At 43.8% G+C, this 15,713-nt stretch overlaps 1 protein-coding gene across 3 annotated transcripts in view; it reads left to right on the plus strand.

The window, feature by feature from the left end:
• Positions 1-1,951: 1,951 nt before the first annotated feature.
• The window catches only part of RNF8 (ring finger protein 8), a 37,581-nt gene continuing 23,819 nt past the window's right edge, over positions 1,952-15,713 (plus strand). For 2 of the 3 annotated variants that reach the window (XR_004482228.2, XM_004267655.3), the window contains exons 1-2: positions 1,957-2,220; positions 7,793-7,921. Coding sequence is in view for 2 of the 3 variants with exons in the window: in XM_004267655.3 (XP_004267703.2) it covers positions 2,110-2,220; positions 7,793-7,921 (240 nt within the window). In the remaining variant the exon portion in view is untranslated. Of the gene's footprint in view, positions 2,221-7,792; positions 7,922-15,713 lie in introns of all 3 variants that reach the window. The other variant, XM_012532255.3, reaches the window with a different exon arrangement.

The following is a 15,713-nucleotide window of genomic DNA, read 5'->3' on the forward strand; positions in this document are numbered from 1 at the left end:
CCTGGTATGAGCCATTTCTCCAAACAGCCCTGCTTCCTTTTATTGGAAAATGGTATTAGAAACCAAGATCTAGCCACTGGGGCTTCCCTGGTGGCGCAGTGGTTGAGAGTCCGCCTGCCGATGCAGGGGACACGGCTTCGTGCCCCGGTCCGGGAAGATCCCACATGCCGCGGAGCGGCTGGGCCCGTGAGCCGTGGCCGCTGAGCCTGCGCGTCCGGAGCCTGTGCTCCGCAACGGGAGAGGCCACAACAGTGAGAGGCCCGCGTACCGCAAAAAAAAACCCCAAAAAACAAAACCAGAAACAGACTCACAGGCTTAGAAAACAAACTTATGGTTACCAAAGGGGAAGGGGGGAGAGGGATAAATTAGGAGTTTGGGATTCACATATACACACTACTATGTATAAAATAAACAACACGGTCCTACAGTATAGCCCTGGAACTATATTTAATATCCTGTGATAAACCATAATGGAAAAGAATATGAAAAAGAACATATAGGGACTTCCCTGGTGGTCCAGTGGTTAAGACAGTGCTCCCAATGCAGGTGGCCCAAGTTGGATTCCTGGTCAGGGAGCTAGATCCCGCATGCGGCAATGAAGATCCCGCATGCAGCAACTAAAAGTGGGCGCAAATAATTAAATACGTCAATAAATATTTTTTTAAAAAGAATATATATATGTATAACTGAGTCACTTTGCTCTACAGCAGAAATTAACACAACATTGTAAATCAACTACACGTCAATAAAATTTTCAAAAATTCATCCATTGGAAGTGTATGCTTCAAGGACTTTTTAGTAAATTTATACAGTTGTGCAATCATCACCACAATCTAGTTTCATTTTCACTTATTTATTTATTTATTTTAAAAACTATTTTATTTATTTATTTATTTTGGCTGCGTTGGGTCTTCGTTGCTGCGCGTGGGCTTTCTCTAGTTGCAGCGAGCAGGGGCTACTCTTCATTGTGGTGCGCGGGCTTCTCAATGCGGTGGCTTCTCTTGTTGCGGAGCACGGGCTCTAGGTGCGTGGGCTTCAGTAGTTGTGGCTCACAGGCTCTAGAGATCAGGCTCAGTAGTTGTGGTGCACAGGTTTAGTTGTTCCATGGCATGTGGGATCTTCCCGGACCAGGGCTCGAGCCCGTGTCCCCTGCATTGGCAGGCGGATTCTTAACCACTGCACCACCAGGGAAGCCCTATTTATTTATTTTAATTCACTACAGTTGATGTACAATATTATGTGCCGGTGTATACCACAATTCAGTTTTAGAACATTTCTATCACCTCCTTAAATTCCAAGTCCATTGCATTCAACCCCCTGGCTTCCACACCTAGCAGCAGGTAACTGTGCTTTCTGCCTGGATAGATTTGCCTAGTACAGTCTAAGTTTTTTTTTTGTTTTTTTTGTTCTCTCTCTCTCTCTCTCTCTATATATATATTTTGGCCGCGCCTTACGGCTTTCAGCTTGCTGGATCTTAGTTCCCCCACCAGGGATGGAATCCTGCGCAGGCAACAAAAGCGCACTGTCCGAACCACTGGACAGCCAGGGAATTCTTTTTTTTTTTTAATAATTTTTTTTCAGTCTGAGTTTTTAAAAATGAGGTAGTAAAAGAAGATCGTGCAAAAGAGGTACTGTTTAGAAACAGGTTTAACAGATTTTAAATTTATCATAAGTTAAAAGTTGGTTATAATTTTAAATAACATGGAAGTCATTACAAAGTAAAATTTTTAAAAAGAGAGAGGAAAAGCGAGAAAAGGCTCCAGTGTGGGGAGGCTAGAATTGGGGTGGGGGCGCTATAAAGGGTGAGAGAGGTGTGTCGGGAGCATCAGGGCGCGTCGGGCAACAAGTGCCGGCCCTGGGGCTAGACCGCCCTCACCTGGTTTACAGGGTCCCAAGAGCCCTCCTCTCGCGCAGGCGCAGTGACTCCGGCTTACCGGCCTTTGGCGGGCTGGAGGCGGAGCCCAAGCGAGCTTTCGCCTAGATCGTGAATGCTTAGCGATTGCTTCTGTCTGTAGTGTAGGTATGGCTCCCGCTAGGAAACCGAGAGGCGGCGGTAACCCGGGTCGGGGTCTCGCTCTGTGCTGACCGCGACCCAGGGCCGAGTGGGCTATGGGGGATCCTGGCTCCCTGGTCACGGAAGGCCGCGCTGATGACCGGAGCTGGTGCTTGCGGCGTGTGGGGATGAACGCCGAGTGGCTGCTGCTGGAGGATGGAAACGAGGTGAGGGGGAGGGGGTCTTCCTAAGGTGAGGGAAGGGAGTTGGAGGAGGCACGGGCCGGAGGGAGGCTCAACGGGCCGGAGGGAGGCCCGACGTCCCGGCGGGAGGGATGAATGGAGAAGTGGAGGTGGGAGAGGAAGTGAAGAGAGCGGTGAAGGGTGGGCCCTGGTGAGGGAGGGAACGGAAAAGGGGGCTGGTGCGAGTGGTTGGGGGGGTTCTGAGGTGGGCGGTGTCCGGGGGAGGTGCTACAGTGTGGGAGAAAAGATGGCCCTGTGGAGAGCGGCCTAGGCCCGAGGGCCGAGCTGGGGCCGGTGTCAGGGTTGCGGGAAGGAGCCTGGTAGAGGGGCAGAGCGAGAGGCGGGCGTAGAGGATGTGAGGACTGCTGGGGTTTCGCGGGGGAAGGAGGCGACTGTGTTGATGGGTTGGGGGGCTGGCACGGCACCTATTGGGGTCGCACCCGGCTGCTCCCTGCCGGGGCGGAGGAACTGGCAGGCGGAGCTGCCCCAACTTCCGAGAGTCACGGAACCGTCCGGGGTCTGGGGCGGAGCGGGGGGAACCTCGGAGGACTGCTGAGAGCGTGAACTTTCTCAAGTTTATTTTGAAAAAGATTGCGAGTTTGAGGTCGTGTCCCTTAAAATACTCAGACTTTTACGTAAAAATGCCCTTTTCCTTTCCGACTCTTGAGGAAAATTGGCGCTTTGGTATGGGCCACAATTATCCTGTGAGTCTCGGTACTGCCGACTGGCACCCCCTTAGATGGGTTGAGGTAGGGCTACAGAAATACAAGAATTCTCTCCAGAAGCTGCTTATGATGTTCTCTAATGCGGTTATAAATACAAAGAAAAGAATTTAAAGAGGACAGGTGAGGCACGGTTTCAGTTGGGGGCCGCGAGGACTCGGGAGGTGGTTCTAGAGAGGGTGATGGAAGAGAGGTGGGGGGAGAGTGCAATCAGCTTGGGAAGGAGGGCTGGATCAGGGACCAGCTTGTGGTGATTGGGAACCGTTTTGGTTTTGGAAATGATTTGTGTGAAGGATAAAGAAGTCTTTTGATAATTTTGTATGTTTAACTAGATTTTTTCCTGTAAGTTACATAGTCTCAATTCAGTCTCCCAGGTATTTACTGAGTACTTGCATTGTTTGCTGTAGTATGAGAGGGACACATAATAATGACTTTTGCTCTCAAAGAGTTTATTGCTTGAACGGGGAAAGAGGATTTTATGCAGTGAAGCAGTTTGAGAACATCCAGGCAGACTGTATGATCAAGTGCCAAGATGTGGTTTATTTAGTCCTAAGAACAGTCAGAGGAGGAATTCAGGTCCAGCCTTAAATGTTGCTAGATTTGGGGATTATAAAGGATTACTTGTATGCTGTGGATTGAAGAACACGAGGAAGATACCTCTGCCCCCAGTCTCTCTTCTATCCACGTTATCAGTGCCTAAAAGTCCATTTTAGGCATTCATTCTGTCAGCTCGAGCACTGGCCTTCCCGGCACGACCCTTTCCAAAAGCATATACCTTTAGGAAGTTTAACAAATGAAAATACTAATACCTGAATAATAGTAACTATGCCTTATTTTGTATAGGACTGGGCTTTCACATACATCACTTAATCTGAGCCCTGCACATATACCACACTCACACACAACCCTGTAACGAATTTAGTGGTCATGTTAATTGTTCTTTAAGATTCAGTTATGGTGGATTAATTCATTACTTCTGAATAGCTTGGTAGCACTGAGAGTCTTGGGGAGGGGGCAGGCAGAAAGGTTAAAGCCCCTGCAGCAAGGACAAGAGGACTATAAAGTACTCCTACACATATTTTAAACTATCAGATAATTTTGTGTGAGACCACTGCTACGAGGGGAGAGCCATACAAGCCAGAGTGAATGGCGAAGATATAGCGAGAAGACTGGCTTGCCTTGGGACCTGTGTGGAGGAGAGGCCTCCCAGGCCTGGCTGTCTGCAAGGTCGGACCTTAGGAAGTAGTTGGAGCATAGCCTGCGGTGTGTATGGACAGAGGCCTGAGTCAAAGCCAAGAGATGAAGTCTTGCTTATATTATAATGGTCCCCAAACCATAGCACAGGCCTGTGTGCACAAGATTTTAGGAGGTGTGCTGATATTACTTAGTTATAATAAGAGTAAAGTCAGTTTCTTGCCTTCCCAGTACCCCTCAGATTCTCAGCTACAATAATAAAACAAGGTTCCTCTCATTTCATTGAAGGGAATACTGTAGTAAATTGTCTGCCTGAATGGGTGTCTTTAAACTTCTTAAACCAATCCAGAGAGTTTGGTAGAAAAACAAATTAGATAGAGATTTATTGCAAATTAGCTAGTTCCCAGGCCCTGTAAGTGCTTAGGCCTTTGGGAGAAATCATAGTGTCTTTTCTCTTTTCTTCTCCTGTATTTGGTTTTCATGAAGCTCTTTGCCCTAAGAGGGTTGGAAAAAGGAAAAGGATGGTCCTAGAGGAGTTGTTGGTCATTTGGGAAACAGTAGGAGTCATGCCTAGGAGGGAAGCATTAGCGAAGGTGGGAAAGGACAAGATGAACTTGTAGACCAATACTGTCAATAAGCTCAAAGGCTTGCAAAACTGTTGTAAATGGAAACAGTCCCCAGCAACGAGTTGGCGGTTTGTTGGCACTCAGTTCCCATGGGGAATTTAGTTTTATGTTATGCATGGTGCTGGGATATTCAAATAAGCTCATGCAGACTCTAACCATGGTGTGGATGAATTATCAATATATCAAGGTCAATTCTAGGACCAAACAGTGAAGGGAAAGACAAAAAAGAGTGTTTCCTTCCTTTCCTGGATTCAGAGTTCATAGGAGGTGATTTCAGAGAAAGGTGCTCATCTCCCTTTTTTGTATTACTTTCTCCAGGCTACCCATAATGGCAATCTGACTGTCTCCCCTCAGGTATTAAAATGGAATATTTAATACTTTTTTTATTAGAAATAAAGCTACCTAAATGGAAATTCTTACTGAATATGGATGACAGATAAATCCTTAAACGTTCCATTTTTAAAGGGTATGTATATTAATTCAGAGGAACTTCTATAATTAATGGAATGTCTGGCAAACTGTCAAAGCATTGAAAAACTTCAGATTCAGAGTTTTGGTGGAGGTGATCACTACAGCATTTTAGAGGGGAACAAGTCAGATTGTAAGGTTCTTGGCTGCTGCTCCATAGTTTCCAGTGGTAATAACCCATTTTCCAACTTCTGACCTAAAAAAGTGCCCATCTCCTGGAATCTGGGAGGACGCATAAGCAAGATCTCTTTATTCTTCCATTTATTCACAGATATTTACTGAGCAGAAAGAGGCTCTGAGGAGTACAGGGTACTGTGGTATACAAGACAGATAAGGTCCCTGCTCATGAAATTTAAATTCTAAATATAAATTTAGAAAGGTAAATAAAAGTAGACAAAAATAAATGAAACAAGCAGGATAATTTTGGATGTGGTAAGTGCATGCTAATAATGTGAAGGCATGCAATGGCCAGGGAGGGATCAGGCAGCAACTTTAGATCAGGTAATCAAGGTAGGCCTCTGAGGAGCTGAAACTTGAAAGATAAGGAGCCCATGCAAATGGATGAGAGAAGGATGTTCTAATCAGAGGGGACAGGTGAAAGTACCCTCAGGTAGTGTTTCTGACCATAATGTGAGATAACACTAAAAAGGTAGAGGGGGTTAGGACATTGAGGGCCTTAAAGGCTGTGAAAGGAAGTTTGGATTATTAGAGAATTTTAAGAAGGGAAAAGATCTGGTTTAAAGTTTTTACATTGCCACCCCAGCTACTGTGTGAAGAATGGGGGCTGGCACAGGAGCAAAAACAGCATAACTGGAGGAAACAGTGCTGTTTGGATTAAGGTAGTGGCCACTGAGAGAGAGAGAAGTGAATAGATTAGGGCATATTTGAATTAACAGCCAGTAGATTTTGCTGATGATTTGAATGTGGAGATGAGGGATGTAGAGTGAATCAAAGATGGCTTCTGGGTTTGGGGCTAAGCAGTAGGTTGGGTGGTAGTGTCAGTTGCTGAGATGAGAGTTTGTGGGGAGGAATAGATTGGGACAAAGCATCGTGGTGGTCTTTGAGGGACTCAGGAGGACAGGCATAATTTTGAAAGAATTCAACAGGAACAAAAAGTGCAGCTTTTAGAAAACCACAGACTATTTGGCTTAATGTTCCCAGGTTAGGTTGGGGTATGGGTCATTAAAGAGGTGGCGTGTGCACCAAGAAGAATAAGCAGGGAATTCTACGACCTGGATCCCAGAAGAATTTTATTTCCTTCCTTGACAGGGTTATTATGAACTTGACTGGTCTTTCAGGAAAATATGATAGATGTGAACTGGGACTTCTTTGCAACCTTTTCTAGAGGCTCTCATGCTGTACTTGTGGATAAGATGGAAAACAAGGACTTTTCCATCTTTTGGTTGAATTATAACTGGTTCAAGGTGTTCCTAGATTGTGTGGTGGAATGTTTACTAGGCTTTCCTGAGAGCTTTGCCTTTGGTTACAACCTGTTTTAATCTTTTTATCTGTCTTGAATGAAGGTACAGAGGGCATCATATCAATTTGGTGGGTGACTCCAAGCTGGAAGGGATATTGAGTATGTCTCATGGCAGATGAAAAATTCAGAAAGGTCTTGACAAGCTCATGATAGGCTGAACTAACAAGATGAAATTTAATAGGAATCAATGTAAGGTCCTGCCCTTGAATTCAAATTTACCAACTAGTCAAGTATAGGACAGAAGAGACATAACTTAGCATAAAAATTCTTAGGGGAGGGTTAGACCAAGAAATTTAATCATTCCTAAGCCTAAGGATACGTTGGCGGTATGATAGATCTGCTGTGAAAGCTAATGCAATTTATATGCTCCAGTGATAAAATCTAGAACTAGGAAAGTGATACTTGCATTGACTATGTAATAAAAATTAGGTTTATTTTTCTTAATGTGGCATCCAGGAATAAAAATAAACCAGGAGTCTCTTCACAGACCTATTAGGATGGCAAAAAGACTCAAACCTATGCCGTGGAGTTACGTTGAAGTAACTGGGAACGTAGGGCCGAGAAAAGGGAAGATTCAGTAGACACTTTATAGTTGTCATGTGAAGGGGGATTGGAGATTTTCTGGTGGTGCCCAGGGCAGAGCCTGGGCTGATGGATGGAATTTATAGGAAGAAAGATGCCAAGTCAGAGCCATTAAAAAATTGGAAGGACTGTCTTATGTAGAAGCTATAGTTCTTGGCAGTGTTTAAGACTAGTTGATGGGGTTGTGTAGAAGGAATTCCTCCATCCCATGAGTGGCTGAACCAGGTGACCTTTCAGAGTCCTACCAACCCTGACATTCCATGATTAATGTTCAGCTGTCTCTTGTCACAACTTTTTACCTTTCTCTAGCCAGTGGCTCCCATGGCAGCTGAAGGAGGAGATGGCCAGTGAGCTGTTTGGGTTTCATGGGAGTCTGGTTTCATAAGTCAGGACTTGTGGATACTGCTGGTTGACAAGATTGTAAAGGACCTCTCTTTTCAGTACGGTGGCTGATTGTGTCTCTTACATTGTCGTTGTCTTCCTAGGTGACTGTAGGGCGAGGATTTGGTGTCACATACCAGTTGGTATCAAAAATCTGCCCTCTGATGATTTCCCGAAACCACTGTATTTTGAAGCAGAATGCTGAGGGCCAATGGACAATTATGGACAACAAGGTACAGTAATCCATGGAAGCCTAGTTACTTTTATTGAATTTTTGTTTATTTTTAAGTTAGGGTTCCCCCCCCGCTGAGGTAATACATGATACAAAATTGAAAGGTTCAAAATTAAAAGAAGATATCTTCTCCCCTAGCTACCCACTTGTCTTTCCCAGAGACAACTACTTCTCTATGTTGCCAGAGATTAGATTATGCCACAATAAAGTCTAATGACTTGAAGTTAGTTACTTTGTAGGGAACACCTGAATTGGGGCAATAGGTCCTATTCCAGAAACTAGATTAAGTTACCAGGGGACTTGGTCTCTTGTGAGTTGGAGGTCCAGAGATCTCGGGAATCTCACAAAGATTCTGGAGTACAACTGTGATTCAGGACATGGTGGGGGGGGGAGGAACTGAGCTGACTGCACTTAGCTCCTTTTCTTTCCCACTTCTTTCCATCAGAGCAAACCCCTCCTCTCACTTTTCACCTGTTTCATGTATTAGTGCACTAAGGAAGATTTCCTTTGAATATAGGGGTTTTTGTTGCTTGAAACAAATTTGAAAACCACAGATCAAATGTGAATACTAAGGGAGGTGAAATAGTGTATAAAACCCAGCAATTAGGAAATACCTAAAGTGCAGATATACAAGCACCTGCAAATAGTGAAAATATAGAGTGTGAAGTGAGAGAAATTCTGATGTCAACAGTTAAGGATTAGGAAGTGTGAAAAGTCTTTGGACACCATTTTGCACAGCTCTGGTTGAAAGGATTTTAAAGATACCTGTTAGAAGGAAGGGTATTGAAATGATTCTGAGACCAATTCCAACGGGTGTGGGGACGTCCCCCCACCCATCTGTCAACCCGAGATAGCATCAGATTCCACCAGTAAAGGGCTCAGTCCCACAAGACCACCCTCCACTTCAGATGCCAGTCACAACCCAGGTTAAAATGCCATGTTAACATCTGTGCTTCTGACCAACTGGCTATAGGTTGGAAGTTCCAAGGACCCTATCCTTGAACTTCAGGTGCCAGTTGCCAAGTCCAGGTTTTCACCTGTACTTCTGGCTGACTGGCTATAAATCAGAGGTCCCCATTGCCGCCTCCCACTGTGGATTTAATTAATTAATTAGCTTCAGGAATACATTTACTTAGATTCACCAGTTTATTATAAAAGGATATGGTCTGGGTTACAGGTGAACATCCAAATGAAAGAGACTCATAGGGCAAGGTATATGGGAAGGGGCATGGAGCGTCCATGCCCTGCCCCTCTCCTAGCACTTCCAGGTGTTCACCAACCAGGAAGCTCTCCAAACCCCATCCTTTTGGGTGTCTATGGAGGCTTCATTACATTTGTGTACTTGATTGAATCATTAGCCAGTGGTGATCAACCACTAGCCCCTCTCCCTTCCCAGGGGGTTGAGGGGTGAGACTGAAAGTTCCAACTCTCCAATCACAGCATTGGTTCCCCTGGCACCCAGCCCTCATAGGTGACCCTCCAAAAGTCACCTCATTAACATAGCAAAAGTTACCTTGATCTCTTACCACTTAGGAAATTTTAAGGGTTTTAGAAGCTCTGTGCTAGAAATGGGGATGAATACCAAGTATATATTTCTTATTATAATTCATAGTATCGCAGGTATTCTGTAGGCCTGCCCAGCGGCCTCATTTTGCATGCATAAACCTGCTAGATTTAAGCTGTTGGAGAAAGTACCTTCCTGCACTAGGATTAAGTTGAGTTGGCATGGTGTTGAAAGAGAGCATAAATGCTAAGTAAATTGGTTCAGCACTCTTGGCAAGGCACTGTGAGCAAAATATAAATTGGCACCGAAAAGGGGACCTTAGAGATGATCTATTTTAACCCCTTCTGTGCACAGTTGAGTCTGAACAAACCTTGCTGCTTGGGACAATTCAACTTCTGGTCTCCCAGCAGCTAGAGCAGTGGTCCTCATCCCTGTTTCCAATTTTGCCCATACATGGGAGACTTTTAAAAAATACTGGAGATAGCACATTAAAATTAAGAATTTCCATTCATCAAAAGATATCATTAAGAGAGTGAAAATAAGCTCAGAGTGGAAGATACTTGCTACACATATAATCAGTGAAGGGCTTATACTCGGATGTATATAGAACTCCAAATCAATGAGAAAAAGAAAGATAACCCAGTATTAAAAATGAGCAGGGGCTTCCCTGGTGGCGCAGTGGTTAAGAATCTGCCTGCCAATGCAGGGGACGTGGGTTTGACCTCTGGTCCGGGAAGATCCCACATGCCACGGAGCAACTAATCCCGTGCGCCACAACTGCTGAGCCTGCTCTCTAGAGCCCGCGAGCCACAACTACTGAGCCTGCGCACCACAACTGCTGAAGCCCACGTGCCTATAGCTTGTACTCCACAGCAAGAGAAGTCACCGCAATGAGAAGCCTGTGCACCGCAACGAAGAGTAGCCCCCACTCTCCACAACTAGAGAAAGCCCATGCACAGCAATGAAGACCCAACGCAGCCAAAAATAAATAAACTAAAATAAATAAATTAAAAAAAATAAAAATGGGCAAGAGGCAGGCACTTCACAAAAGATTCTTTCCAAATGTTCAGTAGCCATGAAACATTGTTCAACTTCATTAATGATCAGATTATTTATTTGATCAATAAATAATACAAATACAAATTATTTATTTATTTTTGGCTGCGTTGGGTCTTCGTTGCTGTGCGCGGGCTTTCTCTAGTTGTGGTGAGCGGGGACTACTTTTCGTTGCAGCGCGTGGGCTTCTCATTGTGGTGGCTTCTCTTGTTGCAGAGCACGGGCTCTAGGCGCACCGTCTTCAGTAGTTGTGGCACGTGGGCTCAGTGGTTGTGGTTCGCGGGCTCTAGAGCACAGGCTCAGTAGTTGTGGCGCACGGGCTTAGTTGCTCTGTGGCATGTGGGATCTTCCCAGACCAGGGCTCAAACCCGTGTCCGCTGAATTGGCAGGCGAATTCTCAACCACTGTGCCACCGGGGAAGTCCCTGGGAAATACAAATTAAAAGCATGATGGAATACCACAACACACCTTGTAGTCAGAGAGTAACTATAATTAAATTTTGATGATGCCAGACATTAGTACGGGTATGGAGCAAGTAGTCTTTTGGTAGAAGTGTAAATTGGTACAACTATTTTGGAAAATTATTTGGCATTATTTATTAAAGTTGTGTATGTATGTATGTGTATATACATACATACATACATACACACATATGGTATTTTCACTCCTAGGGAAACAACCCAAATGTCTTTCAACAGTAGAATGGATAAATAAACTGTGGGATATTCTTACAATGAAACACTATACTGTAATGAATTTGAATGAATTACTGCTATATCCAACAACATGGATAAATCTTGCAAACGTAATATTGAGTGAAAGAAAACAGACATAAAAAAATACTTTTTTTTTTTTGGCTGTGCCACCTGGCATGCGGGATCTTAGTTCCCCAGCTGGGGATCAAACCCACGCCCCTTGCAGTGGAAGTGCGGATTCTTAACCACTGGACCGGCAGGGAAGTCCCAAGAATACATATTATTTCATGCCATTTGTATAATGTTCAAAACCAGGCAAAACTAACGTGTGATGTTAAGCCAGGCTAGTAGTCACTTTATGGGGTGGTGGGGGGGACTTAGTGGCTAGAAGGAGGCATAAGGATGTTTCTGGGATGCTGATAATGTGGGGATTTTTTTTTTTTTTTAAACCTTGTGGTAGTTATACTGAGTGTTCATTTTGTGATATTCACCTAGTTGTGCATTTATGATTTGTATGTTTTTATGTTTGTATGTTATGTTTTAGTAAAGAATTTTTTAAAATATTGACTGATACACCTATTAGAATAGCTAAAATAAAACACTACCAAGTGCTGGTGAGCATGCAGAGTAACTGGAACTCTTAAACACTGCAACTGAGGAAACAAAATAGTACTGCCACTTTGAAAAACAGTTTGGCAGTTTCTTACAGTTAAACATACACTTACCCAGCAATTCCATTTTTAGGTATTTACCGCAAATTAATGGAAACTTATGTTCTCACAGAAACTTGTACCTGAATGTTCATAGTGGTTTTATTCATAATCACCAAAAACTGGAAGAAAACAACTAGGGAACAGAGAAACAAGCTGATGTACCCATACCCTGGAGTACTACTCAGCAATAAAAATACCAAGCTACTGTAATGCAACCAAGTGGACACATCTCAGAGCCATCATGCTAAGCGAAAGCAGCCAAACTCAAAAGGGTACATACAGTGTATGATTCCATTTATACAACATTATGGAAAAGGCAGACCTTTGTAGAGACCAGATGAGTAGCTGCCTGGATGTGCGTGAAGGGTTGACTGCAAAGGGTCCCTGTGTCTTAATATGATTATACACAGTGTTTGTGTCTAAACCTGGCTTTAAAAATTCTGATGCCTAGGTCCCACCTCTGACCAATTAATTCAGTCTAAGGATGAGACTCAGGCACTGCTATTTGTTGTAAACGTTTCCAGGTGATTTCACTCTACAGTTAGGGCTGAGAACCACTGAGCTACATAAGTCATCTAGAGAACTGCAAGGAAACATTGGCTTTTGGCTTTGGGTTTCCACTGTTCTCAACAACCAATTAAAAATGCTGGACAGAGATTGAGCATTAAGTGAAGTAATTAGTATTTAAGGGGGTGAGGGTTATTCCACCTTTTCCTCATTGATTACTGAGACATTCGGCAGGCTTTTCTTTGGTTATCACTTTGCTGCTGCTGACATTGTTCAGACTGGTGATTATGAAAACCAGCATCAAGAAAGTATTGAACAGAGTTTGATTTGTTTAAACCATTGTATTTGAAATCATATCCTGGGCAGTACTTGACTGTTCCTGTATAGCCATGGTATTTTCATCTTTTCTACAGTCACTGTGTGAACAGAATCATTTTGGGCCTTTGGTCCAAATTATACTACTAGGTGTCACCGAAGAGTGATTAATGGGTAAACAGAGGCATCCAAGGATAAAATGTGATGGAAAAATTTTGAGAGCTTATTTTTCAGACCTAAAGGGCTCTGAAGGAAGGCAGGTTAATACAGAGGATCTAGTGGAGGGCTGCCATATGTCTCAAGTGTTTGCCCCAGCTTTTTAGGGAATCCTTGTTCTCTCTCGTCTTGGGCTGCTTCTATAACCTTTATTTGTTTAACATTATCTTTGCCTTTGAGTTTTTCTTAAACGTCTGTATCTTGGCATTAGGTGGCCTCCTGTGTCATATTACTTTCCCTGAGACTGTTTTCCTATGTATATTTTAAAATTGACTCTTCTGGTCTCCATCTGCCTCCTTTGTTAATTCCTCGTGTGTTGTTTCAGAAGTCTGCAGAACTGATCACTTCCTATAATTTCTCAGGCTGAATATGAATGGAAAGTTTAGGAGAAGGTTGACAGATAAGCCAGGTTAGGCCCAAGGCAGTGAGGTAAAAGCCAGTCTTTCTGTGTGTTTCTGTGCTCGTCTTTCTCTCCCTCTCCCTGCTTGAGCCAAATAATATAGAACCAGAAACCAGGGCCTAATACCAAACCAGAGCTGAGATCCAGTCTCTACTCCCCTGGATCCTCTGTGCCTTGTGGTCCAGCCCCCTGTCTTTCATATTTGGGTTGACCAGGTATTTTTTCTTCGTGAGTGTAGGTAGCTATTTTTACCAACATAAGCATAAGCCTTAGTCCCTGTTCAGATGTGAGCTTCATCTCTGTCCTGTCCCCCAAAGTTAAGTCCTGGATATGGGTTAAAATGCCCACTTGTCTCTTTAAACTTTAAATGCTGCATTTGCTTCAGGTCTATTTTAGGACCTATCATCTCCATTTAGCATCTCTTAGCTAACCCAGCTCTACATGATATTCCTTTACATTTATAGGCTGTGCTATGTAATCCCACATTTGCTTAAATATGCCCTTGTGTTTTGCTTTCCATGGTCAGCTGCTAAAAGATGTTTTCATATCTTCTGCTTTTGTACTAGGTATATTTACTTTGCAAGATGCTGAGCACAGAGTTGACGTGATTGTTGATAAATCAGTTGAGCTAGAACAAAATAATGGTAGTGAACACTTATATATACACTTAGATAATGCTTACCATGTGCCAGGTACTTTCCTAAGTACAGTACATACTTTACCTCATTAAATCCACACAAACACCATGAGGGAGAGACTATTATTATCTTCCATTTTATAGATGTGGCAGTTGGGGCATAGAGAGGTTAAGAAACTTGCCTAAGTCACACAGCTGTTAAGTAATGGAGCCAAATTACAAACCCAGGCAGTCTGACTTCAGGTTCATGCTGTTAATCCCCACACTGTGATTTAATTTAAACCACAAAAGTAAATATCGAGCATTTGTTCTATGTGGGTCACTGTGCTAAGTGTTTTGTATGTATAACCTCAGTCATTCCTCACAGGAGCAGTATGAGATAGGAACTGTACTATTTTACAGACAAAACTGAGGTACAAAGAGGTTAAGTAAATTGGTGAAGGCCATGCAACTAATAAGCTGAGTCCAGAGCTCCAGCTCTTAACCACGTGTTCTGTTGCCCATGGACCATTGGTGCTGTTATTTGGATCAGATCCCACCTACGATTTGACCCCAGTACAAGGTATTGGTACTTTCTTTTTTGGTTTATGTGTACTGGGAAGTGTTTTTTCATTCACCAATGTGTTCAGGGGCCACACACATCCAGAGACAGTGCCTGCATGATTTTCTTGGCCAAGCATACCTTCGGAGCCTCATCATTAGATGCTACTTCCTTCACTCTTAGCAGTTTTTCCAGTCTTGGGCCATTGCCCCCAGTTTACATCAATAGGAGCTATTCGATTTCAGTTTCTTTTAATGCTAATGCATTTATTTGAGTAATTCATCCACCAGTAACAAGGTGATTCCTGCCTGTTACACAGGCACTTCTCTGGAGAAATGAACATCATATAGGTAAAAAGCCAAAGTGCTGTTTGAAGAATGCTGTTTCTAAGGATGGCAGTTTATGAACCTTTCTTTTCTATTTGTTCTCAAGGGTTTTCTTTCTTTCTTTCTTTCTTTTTTTTTTTTTTTTGCGGTACGTGGGTCTCTCACTGATGTGACCTCTCCCGTTGCAGAGCACAGGCTCCGGACGCGCAGGCCTAGGGGCCATGGCTCACAGGCCCAGCCGCTCTGCGGCCTGTGGGATATTCCCGGACTGGGGCACAAACCTGTGTCCCCTGCATCGGCAGGCGGACTCTCAACCACTGCACCACCAGGGAAGCCCCTTCTAAGAGTTTTATAGTGTCTGGTCTTACATTAAGTCTTTAATCCATTTGGAGTTTATTTTTGTGTATGGTGTTAGGTAGTGTTCTTTCTTTTTTTTTTTTTTGCGGTACGCAGGCCTCTCACCGTTGTGGCCTCTCCCGTTGAGGAGCACAGGCTCTGGACATGCAGGCTCAGCGGCCATGGCTCACGGTCCACAGCATGTGGGATCTTCCCGGACCGGGGCACGAACCCGTGTCCCCTGCATCAGCAGGCAGACTCTCAACCACTGCGCCACCAGGGAAGCCTGGTAATGTTCTAATTTCATTCTTTTACATGTAGCTGTCCAGTTTTCCCAGCACCACTTATTGAAGAGGCTGTCTTTTCTCCATTGTAAATCCTTGCCTCCTTTGTCATAAATTAGGTGCCCGTATGTGCATGGGTTTATCTCTGGGCATTCTGTCCTGTACCATTGATCTATATTTCTGTTTTTGTGTCAGTACCAGCCTGTCTTGATTACTGTAGCTTTGTGGTATAGTTTGAAGTCAGGGATCCTGATTCCTCCAGC

The sequence above is a fragment of the Orcinus orca genome, chromosome 10 (assembly GCF_937001465.1).
Source record: "Orcinus orca chromosome 10, mOrcOrc1.1, whole genome shotgun sequence".
In the NCBI taxonomy this organism is placed as follows: domain Eukaryota; kingdom Metazoa; phylum Chordata; class Mammalia; order Artiodactyla; family Delphinidae; genus Orcinus; species Orcinus orca.